General features: G+C 42.8%; 1 protein-coding gene and 1 pseudogene across 2 annotated transcripts in view; both read left to right on the forward strand.

Annotated features, from left to right (window-relative positions):
- The window catches only part of CDH20 (cadherin 20), a 204,938-nt gene that overhangs the window by 152,518 nt on the left and 36,148 nt on the right, over positions 1-16,272 (forward strand). For both annotated transcript variants that reach the window (XM_004745586.3, XM_004745585.3), the window contains exons 2-5: positions 1,129-1,528; positions 11,542-11,836; positions 12,364-12,483; positions 14,876-15,043. In XM_004745586.3, the coding sequence (XP_004745643.1) occupies positions 1,283-1,528; positions 11,542-11,836; positions 12,364-12,483; positions 14,876-15,043 (829 nt within the window). In that variant the 5' untranslated portion in view covers positions 1,129-1,282. The remainder of the gene's footprint in view (positions 1-1,128; positions 1,529-11,541; positions 11,837-12,363; positions 12,484-14,875; positions 15,044-16,272) is intronic.
- On the forward strand, positions 5,166-5,285 carry LOC123387711 (annotated as a pseudogene).

A 16,272-nucleotide genomic window follows, 5' to 3' on the forward strand; every position in this document is an offset into this window, starting at 1 on the left:
ATTGAGGTGCCATCAATGCATTCATTTTAAACCACTTGTAGAAAGGGAGCATTATTTGGTTGCATGGGACTGAAATCCCCAAACACGTCTCATCTATTCTGAGACGCTGACAGTTCTCCACATTAGCAGTGAGAATATTAAGCCCACAGAAGACATTTTGGTTGTTCCGACAGAGTGGAGGGAGTGCTATGCCATTTCATTACGCCCAGCGGAAGTAAAGGAAGAAAAGGTGGATGAGGTCATAGCCCAGGAGTGAGGTCACCAGCTAAGTTGCCTTCATAGCAACAAAAGAAGTTTGACTGATGAAAAGGTGTCCCCGGGGTAGAAGTCAACATCCCTCTGTCTAAATGAGTCTTTCAGATCAGGAAAGAAATGTGTCGGCTGGCCTCTCCTGACATGCCCACAGTAGCATGTGACTAAGGGCACTTTAAAGTCTGTTGTGAGTGATAGAATGATTACCTGACCATTCAAACCCTAGAAAGGTCACATTAGCTGCCCCTCTCAGGGCTTCAGAGCCAGAGCAGTAGACTGTGAAACTCAAATTCCACAAGGAACTCAGAGAATGATTAAAGTCAGAAGTGATCTGTGGCTGCTTCTAAATGAAATCTGAGATTCCTAACGTTATCAATAACATGGGGAAGACATAAGATAATTGTGGGTGGCAAAAAAAGGCAGTTAGATTTGCTTTTGGCTTTTTAATGAGCCACGAAAAGCAACTGGGCTAATGAAAATATTAGTTATTAGCTGTAAATTTGGAAATGAATGCTGTTTTTAAAAGTTTAGGAGGCTGTCTGATACAAATATTCCAAAGAGCCCGCTATTAATTCAAGACAATCAATAATACAGCATCACCCTCCAGCTATGTTACCAATGAGAAGAAATTTATTCACCAGTTTTATTCCCACTGAACCATATCCAAAGGTTTGGGATTGATTATAGCAAGATAGGTTGTCTTCTTTTTATTAAAATATTATTTGTTTCTCAAACATTTCTAAAGCAATAACACGTTATGACTCAATAATTCGTTGAGTAGAGAACAGAATATTTACTGACATTTCTTGAAAACTTGCTATAAGCCCACAGGAGAGGATCTGACATCATCACAGTGTGTTCTCCTTAACTTGACAGGAAGTCAACTTCAAGCAGACTGACTCAAATCGAGATCTCCTTTGAGAAGCTTAAGTGTCCAGGAAACTGCATTGGTATTTTTTCACTTGGAAAATACTCGAGTTCCAGTGGCTTTACCATCCTGCACCTTACTTTCTGAAAACCTGGCAATCCCATGTGGACTTCTGGTAGAATGAGCAATGCAAAGAGCTGGCTGGGACTTGGCATGTCCTTGTACTTCTGGGGACTGATGGACCTTACAACCACCGTTCTCTCGGGCACACCAACACCACCAGGCAAATTAGAAGCACTTCTGTCAGACAAGCCACAGTCACACTCGCGGACAAAGAGGAGCTGGGTCTGGAACCAGTTTTTTGTTCTGGAAGAGTACACTGGAACTGATCCTTTGTATGTTGGCAAGGTAAGAATGGCCACACAGACAAATTACCAGGGTATCGAATATTGAAAGGGAGTACGAATATGAATCGAGTAAGAGAGGTCACCTAGCCTGTGTTGCAGTCCTGAGAACAATTTTAACTAGCCGTATGTTACTTGACAGTTAGCTGAAATCTAATTTTGGCTTTGTCAAATCCCAGTCAGAAAAGGAAAGACTTCTCTCCTTGTCCAAGGCTCTAAGTGGGAGAAAACAAGGAATTGGATTTTGGAGGAAAAGCCTGGGACCCTGCAAGAGCCATCAGAGTCCCAAAAGAGGCAGCAGCGGCGTGGGGAATAGCAGAATGGGGAAGAGAGAAACGGGCAAATGCAAAGGGGGGAGCAGAGGGAGCGCTCCCTTTTTTTTCTTTTTTTTTAATTTTCCCAAAGCATTTCCATAGGTATTGCCTGGGGCCTAATTTTATTGGGGGGGGGGGGCGGATAATAAAACATTCTTCATTTCAGAAGATCCTAGCAAGTGCTTTAGGAAAGTTGGAGACAATCAATGAATATATTTATAAACTTTACACTCGAATTCCCTTGATTTATCTACCATCATTTCATTTTTAATCCAGGCTTTCTCCGGTGTTTACTTTATTTGGATGTTAATCAGAGACCATTTTGTGAAAGCAACCAAGTGAGAGAAAATGGGAAACAAGGACCTAATTAAAAAATAAATAATTCATTCAAATGATAACTTAAACACTTGTTTAGCACAGAGGCTAAGAATGTGGGTTTCAGAGTCAAACATATGTGGGCTCAAAACCCAGCTTTGCCAATTGCTTCCAGAACAACTCTGGAAAGGACGTGAAGCCCCATTAGCCTGTTTCCTTAAACATCAAACAGGGATAACAAAAGAACTAAAACTTCTCAAAGAGTTGTCTGCATAAGCTCTTTCCCCAACTCCTACCTACTTCTGAGTTCAGATCTGACTTCTGTCCACTGCATTAAAGTCGTGTTTTCAGTGCTTCCAAGGACCCCCTACTACTAAATCTCGTGTTACATTGTACACAACCACCCACCTCGTGTGCTGCTGATCAGTCCCTCCTTCTTGAATCACTTTCTTCTCTCTGCCTCTAGACCTTCACAATCCCATTTTTCCCTCCTTCCTTCTCAGCCTCTTTGCGGCCCTCTTCCCTCCTCGCGACCACAGCCATCCGTGGTCTGGCTCGTCAACTTTGCCCGGGCGTCTTCTCTACCGACATTCATTCTCTGGAAGGATTTGTCATCCCTATGGCTTTAAACACCACCTCTAAACCAGTGACTCCAAAGCCTCCATCTCTGGCTCAGGCCGCTTGTCGGGGCTTCAGATTCATAAACCTTATCGCATATGTGACAGTTCCACATTTTTGACTAAAAGCCCTCCTAAATGTAGCATATCCGGTAAGGAATTCTTGGTTTTCCTCCCAAACCTGTCCCCAGTCTTCCCTATGTTATTAGCACTGCCTGCCTTCACTCAGTTTCTAAAACCAGAGATAAGGTGGTCATTCTTCCCTTTCTCTTGCCCCCTCCCCCAGTCTACCTGCCAATCATCAGTCCAGTCCTCTGCTAAAATACATCCCAAATCCTTCATTTCTCCCACCCCCACTTCCACTGACCTCTCTCAGCTGGGCAAACACCTCGATCCCAACTAGTTTCCACAATTCTACCCACGCTTTCTTCTGATCCATTCTCCACACGAGAGTCAGATCGCTTCACTCTGCTTACATCCCTCAGTGCGCTCCCACTGCCGTCTGAATCCCCAGGCCTCCTCCCCACAGCTTCCGAAGCCAGCCCTCTCTGCTCCAGCCTGCTTCCTGGCCTCCCACCACATCACAAGCCACTCTTTCTTTCCCTTCCTCCTGTGTTCCAGGGACATAGCCTTCCGGCATTTCCTACAACTTGCCAAGCTTTGCCTAATTGTTCTCCCATAATAAAATATTCTTCATCTGGCTTCTGTGGTGGTTGGCTTCTCCTCACTCTTTAGGATTCATTTTGAATCTAGGTCTTCCTAGACCATGCTCTAAGGTAGGCCCCTCCGTTAGACTCTCTCACAGTCACTATTTTTTTCAGAGCTCTAATCACAACCTACAACATCTAATTCATTGGTTTATTTATGAGTGCTGTCTGAAGCCTTGGACTAGACTGTAAGCTCAGTGAGGGCAAGGACAGTGCTCCCATTTTATCTCCAGGGCCTAACACAGCACCTGTCACATAGAAGAGGCTCAAAAAGATATTTAATAAGTGGATACTTCATGGGGTGGTAAGGATTAAATAAGCTAACACATGTAAAGTGCTCAGCACAGGACCTGGTCCAGAGTAAGATCTTACTGATCATTAGTCTGTAACGATAGTAGTGACAGTGGCAGTAGCGGTACCAGTCGTAGATAGGGATTCGGAGACAGGGATATCATTATACGAACTCAGCAGCTCCTTAAAGCATGTAACCTAACACAGCTGCAAATCTCTTAGCCTCAAAATCTGTGGCTTCTCTTTGAGTTCTCCCTTTCCTTCCCTCCCTCCCTCATGCATAACCAGTCTCCAATATCTCCTCGACAGTTTCTCTCAGATTCACCTCATCCTCTACCAGGCTCTGTCATTACTGTGGTCCCTCTGCTCCTCGTGATTAGATTAACTGAGCAGCCACTGCCCGTCTCCCTGTAGAGAGAATCTTCCCAGTCCTCCCCCAGGACTCAGAACATTCATCTCCTTGAAGCACCCTTTCCATCATGTCACTCCTTTGATTCAGAAAGCATTGTAGCTCCAATGCTTATCAGAACTCTTAGCATATAGTTCAAGGACTTGCAGAAAAGGAGTCCTCCTCCCTTATCCAGCCCTCCCCTGCGATTCTCAAATCTCGTCCTGATGCCATGCTGGTATCCTGACTGGCCCTGAACACATACCACTTCTGTCCCTAACACAGACATGTACTCATTCTATTGCCCTACCCAGGACACGATGTCACCGCCTCTCTGTTCAATCACATTCCAGTTTCTCAGGGCCTTAGTTTAAAAGCCATTTTCATCATGAACACATCTCCTATCTATTCAAAGACTTTTAACTTCTATTTGTAAAATATTTCTTCCAACTAGACATATATGGCTACTGCTAAACTTTAAGAAATACATTTATTTGGGGACACCTGGATGGCTCAGTTGGTTAAGCGGCTGCATTCCACTCAGGTCATGATCCCAGGGTCCTGGGACCAAGCCCTGCATTGGGCTCCCTGTTCTATGGGGAGCCTGCTTCTCCCTCTCCCTCTGCTTGCTGCTCACCCTACTTATGCTCTCTCTGTCAAATAAATAAATAAAATCTATGAAAAATCTTTTAAAAGATTTTAAAAAGCTCTCTCCTTTCCTAAAAAATAGAAAGAAAGAAAAGAAAGTACATTTATTTGTATTCAACAATCTAGAGCCCTATTCCCTTTTCCCAAGGGCAGAAGCTGAGATGCCAGCCTTTCCTAGGCTTCCCCAACACTGAGTACCCAGCACAGGGCTGGACATATGACACTAGAGAAAGGCAAAGGTTTGTACTGGGCTACCACGGGGCTATGTGTCAGTCACAGTCACATGGAGCAGATCATTTAATCATCATAACAGTGCAGTGAGGTAAGTGTGATTCACCACTTTTAGATAATCAGCCTGTGAAAGACTATACTTCCAGGGCTCATTTCTATAGTCTGTTACTAGATAATTAGCCTGTGGAACGCGGTTCAGAGAGGTTATGCTTATTGTCTGAAAATACAAAGAAGGTAACAGAAAATCTGACACCGCAGCCACAGGCTTCTCTTTTCATTGCCCTGAGACTCAGCCCTGAGAAACACAATGAAAAGTCAATGGTGTTAGGGCACCAGGAATCCGACCAAGCCCAACTGCTTCCTGATGTGGGGAACTTAGCTGTCTAGCACCCTCTCTCTTGTACTCATGATTAGCGCCCTCCCGTTGTTACCGACACGCAACCCAGGACACAGAACCCCCGGGGCATCTCTACAGCCTTCTTACTCAGCCAGCACTGAGCAGCCAGTGGAGTGGGGTCTGACCCCGCATTATAGATTCACTTACCCAGGCACTTCCCCTCTCTGTTCTGAAAGAGAATTTATCCACCTTTCATTCCCTCTCTCCCAAGGGCATTTAGCTTGTCACCTTGAGCTCTGGAAGATGTCTGTTTAGAGAGCCTGCCTGAGTATTTGCTTATTTCAGAGGAGTATGGCAACAATTATCAGCTGTAATTGCTATGGCCTTATAAAATCCACACTGGGCCTTTCAGGGACAAGGCAGTGTCGAGCTAAAGCTAGATTATATTGACATATGCAAAGAGCGGGATGCAGAGAGTGTGTGCGTGGGCACGAAGCTGTGGTTCCAAGGCATGCTGAGGTTAACAGCTACACGGAAGCTGTCTAACCGCGAAGTGTAAGCACTGCTGAGCTCCTGGAATTGTACGAAGCACTATGAGAGATGATAAAAAAGACTGAAAATCACCCTTGTTTTTAAATATTAAATCAACTAAGATTTTTCATAGTCTACCAGGACTTCACACCACTCACTACTCCTTTGATTGAATATCTTATGAACTCCAACATTATTAGGATACCTGTCTTATTCTTTCTGGATTTGGGGAGGAAGAATGTTTTCCCAATATGTACATAACCATGTGCTGCCAACTCCATTCCAGAAGCCCCTTACCTTCATCTGAAGAGCTGGTACTCAGTCAGCATTAGCAGAATTTAATACAAACAGATTATAAACACATTTTTATTACACTGCCAGTTTGCTGAGTGATGTAAGGGAAAGCTATCAATGCTCGCGTTTGCAGTGGTCATAACCAGATGTGTATTCTATGGCTGGCAAACCCTAATGCTACATGCACATTACCATGCTGATTCCTCAGCTAGAGTCTCTCAGCTCTGTATTCACCTTTCCCTACGCGCCACAGCGATGTCAGTCAGGGCTGGGACTCTGCGAGCCACAGTTTCTCCTTTTTGGACCAGCACCCCATTGGGTTCCAACAGTAGAATGTACTAGAGGGAGAATCAGAGGCAGAGGAGGGAGAAGGGACTTGTTCCTGCTACCCAGCCAACAGGTGCTTCCAGTTCCCGGATCCTCCCCACACGCCCAGCACCAGCCTCATCGCATCCCCTCAGAAAGCGCAGCACACCAGGATGGCAGCCCCTCCTCAGAAACCTGGGTCTGAAGTCTGAAAGAAGTGGGTGCTGGGGGCACCTCCTCCATGCTCCTGAAGCTCCAACCCCAGGTGACAGCACTCCCTCTTCGGAGCCCTCAGGTCCAGAATTCTCCAAACATCTAGATTCCAGGAGCCCCAACTGCTGCCCTCTGCCCCCAGCCAGAGGGACACTAGCTGTTTCCTAGAGTTTCTAATCCTCTAAAACCTCAGTGTTCCCTTTTGCCTTTCTAATTCTCCACATTAAATTTGCTCTGCTAAAATAACTGGTCTAGGTTTTGTTCCCTGACTGGATCCTGAAATGATACAATTATATTCCTAAGAAAGCAGGGTTTTTTTTGTTTGTTTGTTTGTTTTTTAAGATTTTTATTTATTTATTTGACAGAGAGAGATCACAAGTAGACAGAGAGGCAGGCAGAGAGAGAGAGGAAGGGAAGCAGGCTCCCCGCTGAGCAGAGAGCCCAATGTGGGACTCGATCCCAGGACCCTGAGATCATGACCTGAGCCAAAGGCAGCGGCTTAATCCACTGAGCCACCCAGGCGCCCGAAAGCAGTTTTGTATAAGCAAACTCTGGTCCCTTTCATACCTGGTCCCCATTTGTTCCTGTCATCATGCTTCTCTCACCCCCTCCTCCGTCCCTTCTCTCAAGGGCTCACAAACACGCACCCAGAAGCTACCTGAAAGATGCTGCTAGCTCTTTTAAAACAAAGGTGGCTTTTCACAAAAAACTTTAACCCTAATCCTATACCCTACATCACTCATTCCAGACAATTTTATTGAGCCCTTGCTACATGTGAGAATCCACACTAAAATGAAAGCCACATGAGGTTCCTACCTTCAAGGAACTTACCATCCAGAGAATTCCTCAAATTCTTCTCCCAATACAGACAAAAACAAAAGATAACAGATCTGATGCTCAACCCAGACTCTACTGACATCAGCCAGCTGGATGGCTCCCAAGGAACCTGGACCTCTACAGCAGCAATGATAGCCTTCTGTTACTTACTAAGCACACTCCATACACAGAATACTCACTTAAGTTTGGCCTGTGATAACAGTAAGTATGCTTAGTTTTTTTTAAGGACCACAGGACAAAACTTTTTAGATAATAAGTAGAACACCTCAAAACAATCCTGGGTACGTTATGTCAGCTTCTATTCTTTTTTCTTCTCCCTAAATAATCTGCCATGCCCTGGATGAACTTATTTCCGGATTACATGTCTTCATATAGAAATACACAGCATTTTTAAAATTATGTTAGTCAAAATACAGTAGTACATCACTTGTTTTTGATGCAGTGTTCCATGATTCACTGTCTGCGTATAACACCCAATGCTCCATGCAATCCATGCCCTCCTTAATACTCATCATTAGGCTCACCTATCCCCCTTACCCCCTCCCTTCTAGAACCCTGTTTATTTCCCGGAGTCGAGAGTCTCTCATGGTTTGTCTGCAACTCCAATTTCTCTCCCTTCATTTTCCCTTCCTTCTTCTAATGTCCTCCATGCTATTTCTTATGTTCCACAAATAAGTAAAACCATATAATAATTGACTTTCTCTGTTTGACTTTTTTCACTTAGCAGTCTCTCCTCCAGTCGCATCCATGTTGGTACAGAAGTTGGGTATTCATCCTTTCTGATGGCTGAGTAATATTCCATTGTGTATATGGACCACATCTTTTCTATCCATTCGGGCATCTTGGATCTTTCCACATTTTGAGTACTGTAGACATTGCTGTTATGAACACTGGTGTGCATATGGCCCTTCTTTTCACTTCATCTGTATCTTGGGGATAAATATCCAGTAGCACAACTGCAAGGTCATAGGGTAGCTCTATTTTAAATTTTTTGAGGAACCTCCACACTGTTTTCCAAAGTGGCTGCACCAATTTGCATTCCCACCTACAGTGTAAGAAGGTTTCCCTTTCCCCACAACTCTTCCAACATTTACTGTTTCTTGCCCTTGTCAATTTTTGCCATTCTACGTGGTGTAAGCTAGCATCTCAATGTGGTTTTGATTTGAATCTCCCTGATGACTAATGATGATGAACATTTTTTTCATGTGTCTGTTACCCTTTTCTATTTCTTCTTTGGAGAAGTGTCTGTTCATATCTTCTGCCCATTTTTTGACTTATCTGGTTTTTGGGTGTTGAGTTTGAGGAGTTCTTTATAGATCTTGGGTATCAGCCCTTCATCTGTAGTGTCATTTGCGAATATCTTCTCCCATTCCTTGCGTTGCCTCTTTGTTTTTGTTGACTGTTTCCTTTGCTGTGCAGAAGCTTTTTATCTTGATGAAGTCCCAAAAGTTCATTTTCGCTTTTGTTTCCTTTGCCTTTGGAGATGTGTCTTAAAAGAAGTTGCTATGGCTGATGTTGAAGAGGTCACTGCCTATGCTCTTCTCTAGAATTCTGATGGATTCCTGTCTCACACTGAGGTCTTTTCATCCATTTAGAGGTTATCTTTGTGTATGGTGTAAGAGAATAGTCCAGTTTCATTCTTCTGTATACAGCTGTCCAATTTCCCCAGCACCATTTATTGAAGAAATTACTTTTTTCCCACAGGATATTTTTTCCTGCTTTGTCGAAGATTAGTTGACCACAGAGTTGAGAGTCCATATCTGAGTTCTCTATTCTGTTCCACTGGTCTATGTGTATGTTTTCATGCCAGTACCATGCTGTCTTGGTGATCACAGCCTTGTAACATAGCTTAAAGACTAGGGCACCGGGGTAGCTCAGTTGGCTGAACACCTGACTCTTGGTTTTGGCTCAGGTCGTGATCTCATGGGTCGTGAGATTAAGTCCTGCTGGCTCCAAGCTCAGCGAGGGAATCAGCTTGGGATTCTCTCCCTCTGTCCCCCTTCCCCTCTGTACACACTCTACCTCTCTCTCTCAAATAAATCAATAAATCTTTAAAAAAAAAAAAAATCCTGAGATTCTCTCCTCCTCCTCCAAACCCCATTCCTTTGCCTGGAAACACAGTTCCAGATCAAATGGATTTTCATTTCTTTATGACCAGGTTCCAATAAAATGGCTTTTTATTCTACACAATAAGAGCTGGGCACCTCTGGGTTTTTTAACTGCATAAATAGAAGACTTAGATTGCAAGAAATAATAATACTGTATACGCAATGAGGAAATGTGAGAATTTCATACTATAAACAGAATTCTCTAAGTAGAAAAAAAATTCCTCGGCCATTTATTCGGTCAATGTTATTCTATTTGCCCTCTCTAGATAAGACGCAGCTGAATTCCTCTCGGCAGCAAAATCGCTGCCTCCGTGATTTGGCCAGGAGTCAGTTTGAAATCAACTCAAAGCGAGCCTCAACCTCCAAACCCATCCCTGTCTGAGGATGTCATGAACACATTTTCAGGTGTCCTCTTCGTGTCTGTGCCATTTCATGCTCAGAGTAACACCGTCCTAGCCGTGCTTCAGGCAGCCTTCTATGCCCTTCCCCGTTAGACTATGAATAATAAAAAAGCCAAAGGTTGTTTGTGCCGCCTCTGCTACACTCCTGAAGGCTTGAAGGGAGCAGAGAAGAGCTGGGCATGTTAATACCCTTTTCTCTATGCATATCGCCGTCATTATTACCATCATCATAATCGGCCCCATTTATAGCATTCCTATTATGGGAAAGACACTGTGCTAGGTGCTTTACATACATTAATTTCTAATGATCCCAACAACCCTTCAAAGTAAGTATTAATGGTGCCCTCTACATTTATAATATTAGAAATTTGAGAGTAATAAACATTCACTACTTTGTCCAAGTCCCTCAGCTTATAACTGACATTATGTTTTAGGCCAGATACATCTGCCTCCACTAGCCTAAAGCTAAAACTGGTTGTCTATTTTATAAACTAAATCTCTGAACCATGCAAAGTGCTAAAACCCACTTTAGAGAGAGACTGTTACTTATATGATAACACAAACCTTCAGAATTCTTGCCATAGAACGTTATCCGTAATTAGAGATGCAGAAATGTATTTCTAGGCCCTAGTATGAAAATAGTGCCCTGGACTCCTTTTGAGAGTGCCTTATTCATTACAAAGTAATCCAGGAGACAACATAGTTGGATGGGCAGATAAAAGCATGTCCCTAACTCAACTATCCACATATAGATTTGAGTGATTCAATTATAAGCCCAGGAACTGGTCCCACCAAAGAGAGATACACTGATGCAAATACAACAACCAGCTGTTAAATCCATTCTGATACCCAGAACACAGGCATGAATACATAGTCCTGTTGAATGAAATTACTGAATCGGGACTGCAGAATCAGAGTTGCAGGAGTCCCTGGAGGTCATTTACAATTTCCAGGATAGTGGCCATAGCCTATTTATTAATCAGTCCATCAGTTTTTCAAGCAACTTGAATCATCACAAGGTTTTTGAAACTCCAAAACTTAGTTTATGTCAAATACTTATTTTAAAATGTTAGTTTTGCCCACTTTTTTTTCTTAAGTGGAAATGCTAGGCTCCTCCTTAGTAGACTTGCTCTTACTCTCATGCTGGGGGCCTATACTTCCCAGAACTCCTGTTTTCCATATTTCTCAGGGCAAGGAACCTAAAAATACAGTAGTAAATTCAGGATACTGAATGTGATGTGGAAAGAATTTTATTTATTCATCAATCTATATTTGGTCTTTGATACAATCATGTTCAATGTATATTAATTCTTTGTAGACCAACAATTTAAATGTTTGGGTGAAAGAAATTCTTTCAAAGAAAATCATAAGTTTGAAAAGGAAGTCATAAGCTTGGATCAAACTGAAAATCGATTAATTTCCACCACGTCTTCATATGCATAATGAGATTTGGGGCTTTGTTTGTTTGTTTTTTCTTAGCTTCACTCAGACATGGACAGGGGAGATGGATCCATCAAATACATCCTCTCAGGAGAAGGTGCAGGTGTCGTGTTTACCATCGATGACACCACTGGAGACATCCATGCCATTCAGAGGCTTGATCGAGAGGAAAGGGCCCAGTATACTTTAAGGGCTCAAGCCCTAGACAGGCGGACTGGCAGACCAATGGAGCCAGAGTCAGAGTTCATCATCAAAATCCAAGACATCAATGACAATGAGCCCAAGTTCCTGGATGGACCTTATGTCGCCACTGTGCCAGAAATGTCACCAGTGGGTAAGGTGGAGAGTCACTGATTCTCACAGACAGCAGTTCTTCTATAGAAGATCCTCCTCTCTATACACAGAGAGAATGTGCAAAGCAGCTCACAAATTCTAAAACTGGACCAAAAATGACAACCAAGTCCCTAGGCAGGAAACTACTTAGACAGTGAAATCAGCCACAGTAAAAAATAATAGTAACAATAAGCTTAGAATTGTTATTCAGTTCTGATTCTTAAAAGATAGAAGGTAGACAGATAAATGTTTGATTCATAAGGAAGAAGCATTTTGGTATTATCAAAAAAGCAATGAAGAACCCAAAGACTGTGTTGTTCTTACTGGTTACTAAGAATTTGAAACACGAATTAACTCCTGTCTCACTAGAGAGGCACAAGTTAGGAGCTATGGAAGCTTGACCTCAAAAAGGGTTCTCCCAAGGAAGCAAACGTAACAATTGCAAATGCGTTAAGATTGCCTATTCAGCACTGCTTCCAGCCTTTAGCTATTCAACTTGAACAGGTTTCCACCATCTCTCTTCCTCAGGGACCTCTGTTATCCAGGTGACAGCCACAGATGCTGATGATCCAACCTACGGCAACAGTGCCCGGGTAGTGTACAGCATTCTCCAGGGCCAGCCATATTTTTCTGTGGACTCCAAAACAGGTATGTGATGCAATGTCATCAGAGCTGGTTGCTTTATTCCCTACTAATTCATAACTGCTACTTATGATAAACCCAACTCTCCTTTTCCAGGACTCTATAGGGACTGTATTAATGAAAGAAGATTGTTACAAGCTTTAGGATTAAGACAGCAAACAACCACTGTGCTGGTGGGTAAAAGCAGCACTATGTCTAGACAGTGTACAGAGTCTGACTGGAGAGGCCAAAAGGCCTGCCTACACAAAGGGACATCCTCACTAGCCTTCAGTAACTCCTACAGCTGAATTTATTCCCAGAGACTGTCTTTTATCACTCCAAGAAGACCTAAGAGGATTGACACATTAACCTAGGCTCACTAAAGAACTAGGATCATTGATTTTGGAAACTATGAAGAGCCTTAGGGGAACCATCCAGTCCATTACCGGTCACTTAACAAATAAGGAAACTGGGAACTGAGACCCAACGAAGTGCTTCTCTCTGTAGATATGTGCCCTGACGTTTGGTCTGATGCTCTCCCCACTGAACCACCCCGTACTAAGTAGAGAACGTGGCCAGAATAAGGGGATGCCAGGACACAAAGATTTTGCTGAGCGGGGAAAGAGCGCAGAACATGGGATGTGGCCCCTAAAAAGGCAAGTGCTGAGTGGGAAGCTCTCACAGGGAGGACAACTAAAAGAACTGGATGTGTAAGAACGAATGTGGCAACAAAGGACAGACAGACAGAAGTCTGGTTGTGGTTTTTTGTTTTTGTTGTTTCTTTCAGTTTTACGTGAAAGCTTTGACTACAGAATTTATGTTTTATCATTATTACCCTGCTTGTGCCAAGCTTTCTTCCTTGTAAAATACTTTCATAGACATTACCATACTTGAGCCTCCCGTTATTCCTGTGAACCTGTGAGATACACGGCAGTAGTGTTATTCTCGTTCTACATACAGGAAGACTGAAGACCTAAGAATAATTAACAAGGAACTTGAGTAAAGAAACGTACAGCCTCTGAGGTAGAGTAAATGGTTAACACTCAAAGTCACCTCTCCATCTGAAAGAGAAAAAAATACATTTCTATTAGCAACCTGATAGAATTTTTTTTCCAAAAGTCCTAAGGGGAACCAGGCATTCAGAAAATTATATCGTAAAAGCAGAAAGTGAGGAAGTATAAATTAGGAGGAGGAAAGAAAAAAAGGTTGCAGTGAGGGACTTCTATAAAACAGTAACTTTAACAATTCTGCAGAAGGGGAGGGAAAGTGGGGGAATGCCCACAGGGAAGAAAATACAGGCAGGAAGAGGGTAATGTGTCCTTTATATCCTAAGAGGAACCTTATATTATTTTGACAGCTCCCAGGCGGCATCTTAAGTGTTAAGGTCAAAAATACATGAAAAGATAGTTATTGCTGTGCCCATAGGGCATTTAAAAAAAAGAAAATGCTGCATATTTCACTTCAGAATGTTGTTACTATAATGCAATATATACACTTCAGGAGTAAAGTGGAGACAGGTTTGTGGTTCCCAATCTCTCTTCTTTGCATGCAAAAGGTCTATTTAGCCAAGGGTCACACTGTAAACTTGCAGTAAACAAGCCTTTAATCTTTGCCTAGAGTGTAGAGAAGTCAACTTTTCTACATAGCAGGGCTAAAAGGGAGATAAAACATTACAGCACACCCTTGGCAGGATCAAAACAACACATTTCCCTGGATTTTGATTTAGACCCCTCTTCTTAAATGAAAGTGTATCATCACACTGTGATGCTGCTACTTACCGTCTGGGGGAGTTCATGCCTTATGCATGTTAAAAACGAGCAACTCAACAGAGCATCTTTCATGTCCCAGCTCGTGGAAACCAGTGATGCACATAGGTAAGCAGAACAAAACTGAAGGCATATATAACAAAAGGACAATTAAATCAGAATTTCAACCCTGCTTATAGGTATTGGGGAGACAGGGAAAGGAGAGTGGGAGTGAGCTGCTCAAGAAAAGTGATTCACACTACAAGGGCCTCGGGGCTAGAGAAAGTACAGGCTGAAAGAGAATTATCTAAAATCACAGATTTGCAGACATACGAGGCTGTGTTTTACGGGACCCAAAGCCCCAGTTTTCTTTGGTACAACAGAGACCCTTGAAATTGGCCCGGACTGCTAGTCCCTAACTCTGTTCGAGAACCGCTGCTGCCACCTCCTGTTCTCTCCTTGTAATGTCGCCAAAGGAAGCTCTTCCTCCTGGGATAGTGTTTGTTTCACCATTTGTTTAAGCACAGCACTCTTTCGAAGCTAGAATTCTGACCTAAGTTTAATAAAATACAGATGATTTGCATCTAGACTCTAAATACTAACAATCCACAAGGGAGAAACCTGAAAGCCAAGCTTAAACACTGGATGTGTGGATTTGTTTTTCTATCCTGCAGGTGTAATTAGGACAGCACTCATGAACATGGACCGAGAAGCCAAAGAATACTATGAAGTGATTATCCAAGCCAAGGACATGGGAGGACAGCTTGGAGGACTAGCTGGGACCACAACAGTCAACATCACCCTCTTGGATGTCAATGATAACCCACCCCGCTTTCCCCAGAGTGAGTACCTAACCAGTGAGAGTAAAGATCTCAGGCCAGAGAGAGGCACCTATTACAGAAGAGGAAGAAAAAGCCCAGCCTGAATTCCTCTTAAAGTTCAATTATCCATGGGTTCCCTTCCTACATTTATTACTCAATTCTTATATCACCATTTCCCTTCTGGGTCCCAACATCCAATAGCACGGAGCCACTCTTTCTCACTTCTTTCATTACCACCACTCTCTGGAGCTCTGATATACTTTTTTTTTTTCTTGATTTCCACACCCTGCACTCCACCCCACAAAATGAAATACTAAGGAATAAGATTTTGTCGGGAACGGCTGAACTTTAGAGAGCCACAAACCACTGTAGCATTTAAGATTTTTGTTCCTATCTCCCCCTTCCCCAAACTGATGTTTGCCCCCTTGGATACAATACTGCCCTGTTGAGAACACACACAGAGAAAATAACCCAAAACGAAGATCAACACAGAGGTACCCATCTGACTACCTTAGCCAGTCAATTCACAAGAGTACCAACCACCTGCTTTCCAATGGCACTGGGCACGAGGGATACAAGATGCATGAAACTAAGTCCCTGTCCGTGTGAAGCTGAAGATCCAGCTGGGGAACACATACTCTACACTCATCAAAAGTTAACCAGAAATTAGCATTTGCTGTGCCACTTGAGTAGTCCAGAATGAAACTTGCACAATAAACTAAGATGAATGAAGGCTTCATTGAAGGATAACACTGCAACAGGGACTCAAAAACATAAAAGATTTAAATAGGAAGAAAGAAAAACATTCCAGAAGGGGCAAGCCACTCATTCATTCAAAAAACATTTGCCTCAGGCACCATCTAGGTATGGCATATAGAACAGTATACAAAACAAGCAAAATCTCTGCTCTCCGAGAGCTCATTCCAATAGAACCTGAATGTAAAGAAAAAATATGTATCTACAGTATAAAGACCTGGAAATAAAGTAGCAAATGTGATTTCATATTCAAAAACTCCCTAAAAATGGAGACCTGCTCTTTAGTGTTTTAAATGTCTTATATTTCTAAATATTTCTATATTCTAGATGTGCTATATTTCTAAAGGAAATCACCGAAAAGTTTCTGAGCAAGACAGAGACCTAAAGGAAAGCTAATCTGAGAGCCATGTACAGATGGGCTGGCAGGAGTGGAAACTAGAAGCCAGGGAATCCATCAGGGAGGCTTTTAGAATGTTCGAGATTTGCAATGATAA

This window comes from Mustela putorius, unplaced genomic scaffold (assembly GCF_011764305.1).
Source record: "Mustela putorius furo isolate JIRA1106 unplaced genomic scaffold, ASM1176430v1.1 tig00003858_pilon_pilon_pilon, whole genome shotgun sequence".
In the NCBI taxonomy this organism is placed as follows: Eukaryota; Metazoa; Chordata; class Mammalia; order Carnivora; family Mustelidae; genus Mustela; species Mustela putorius.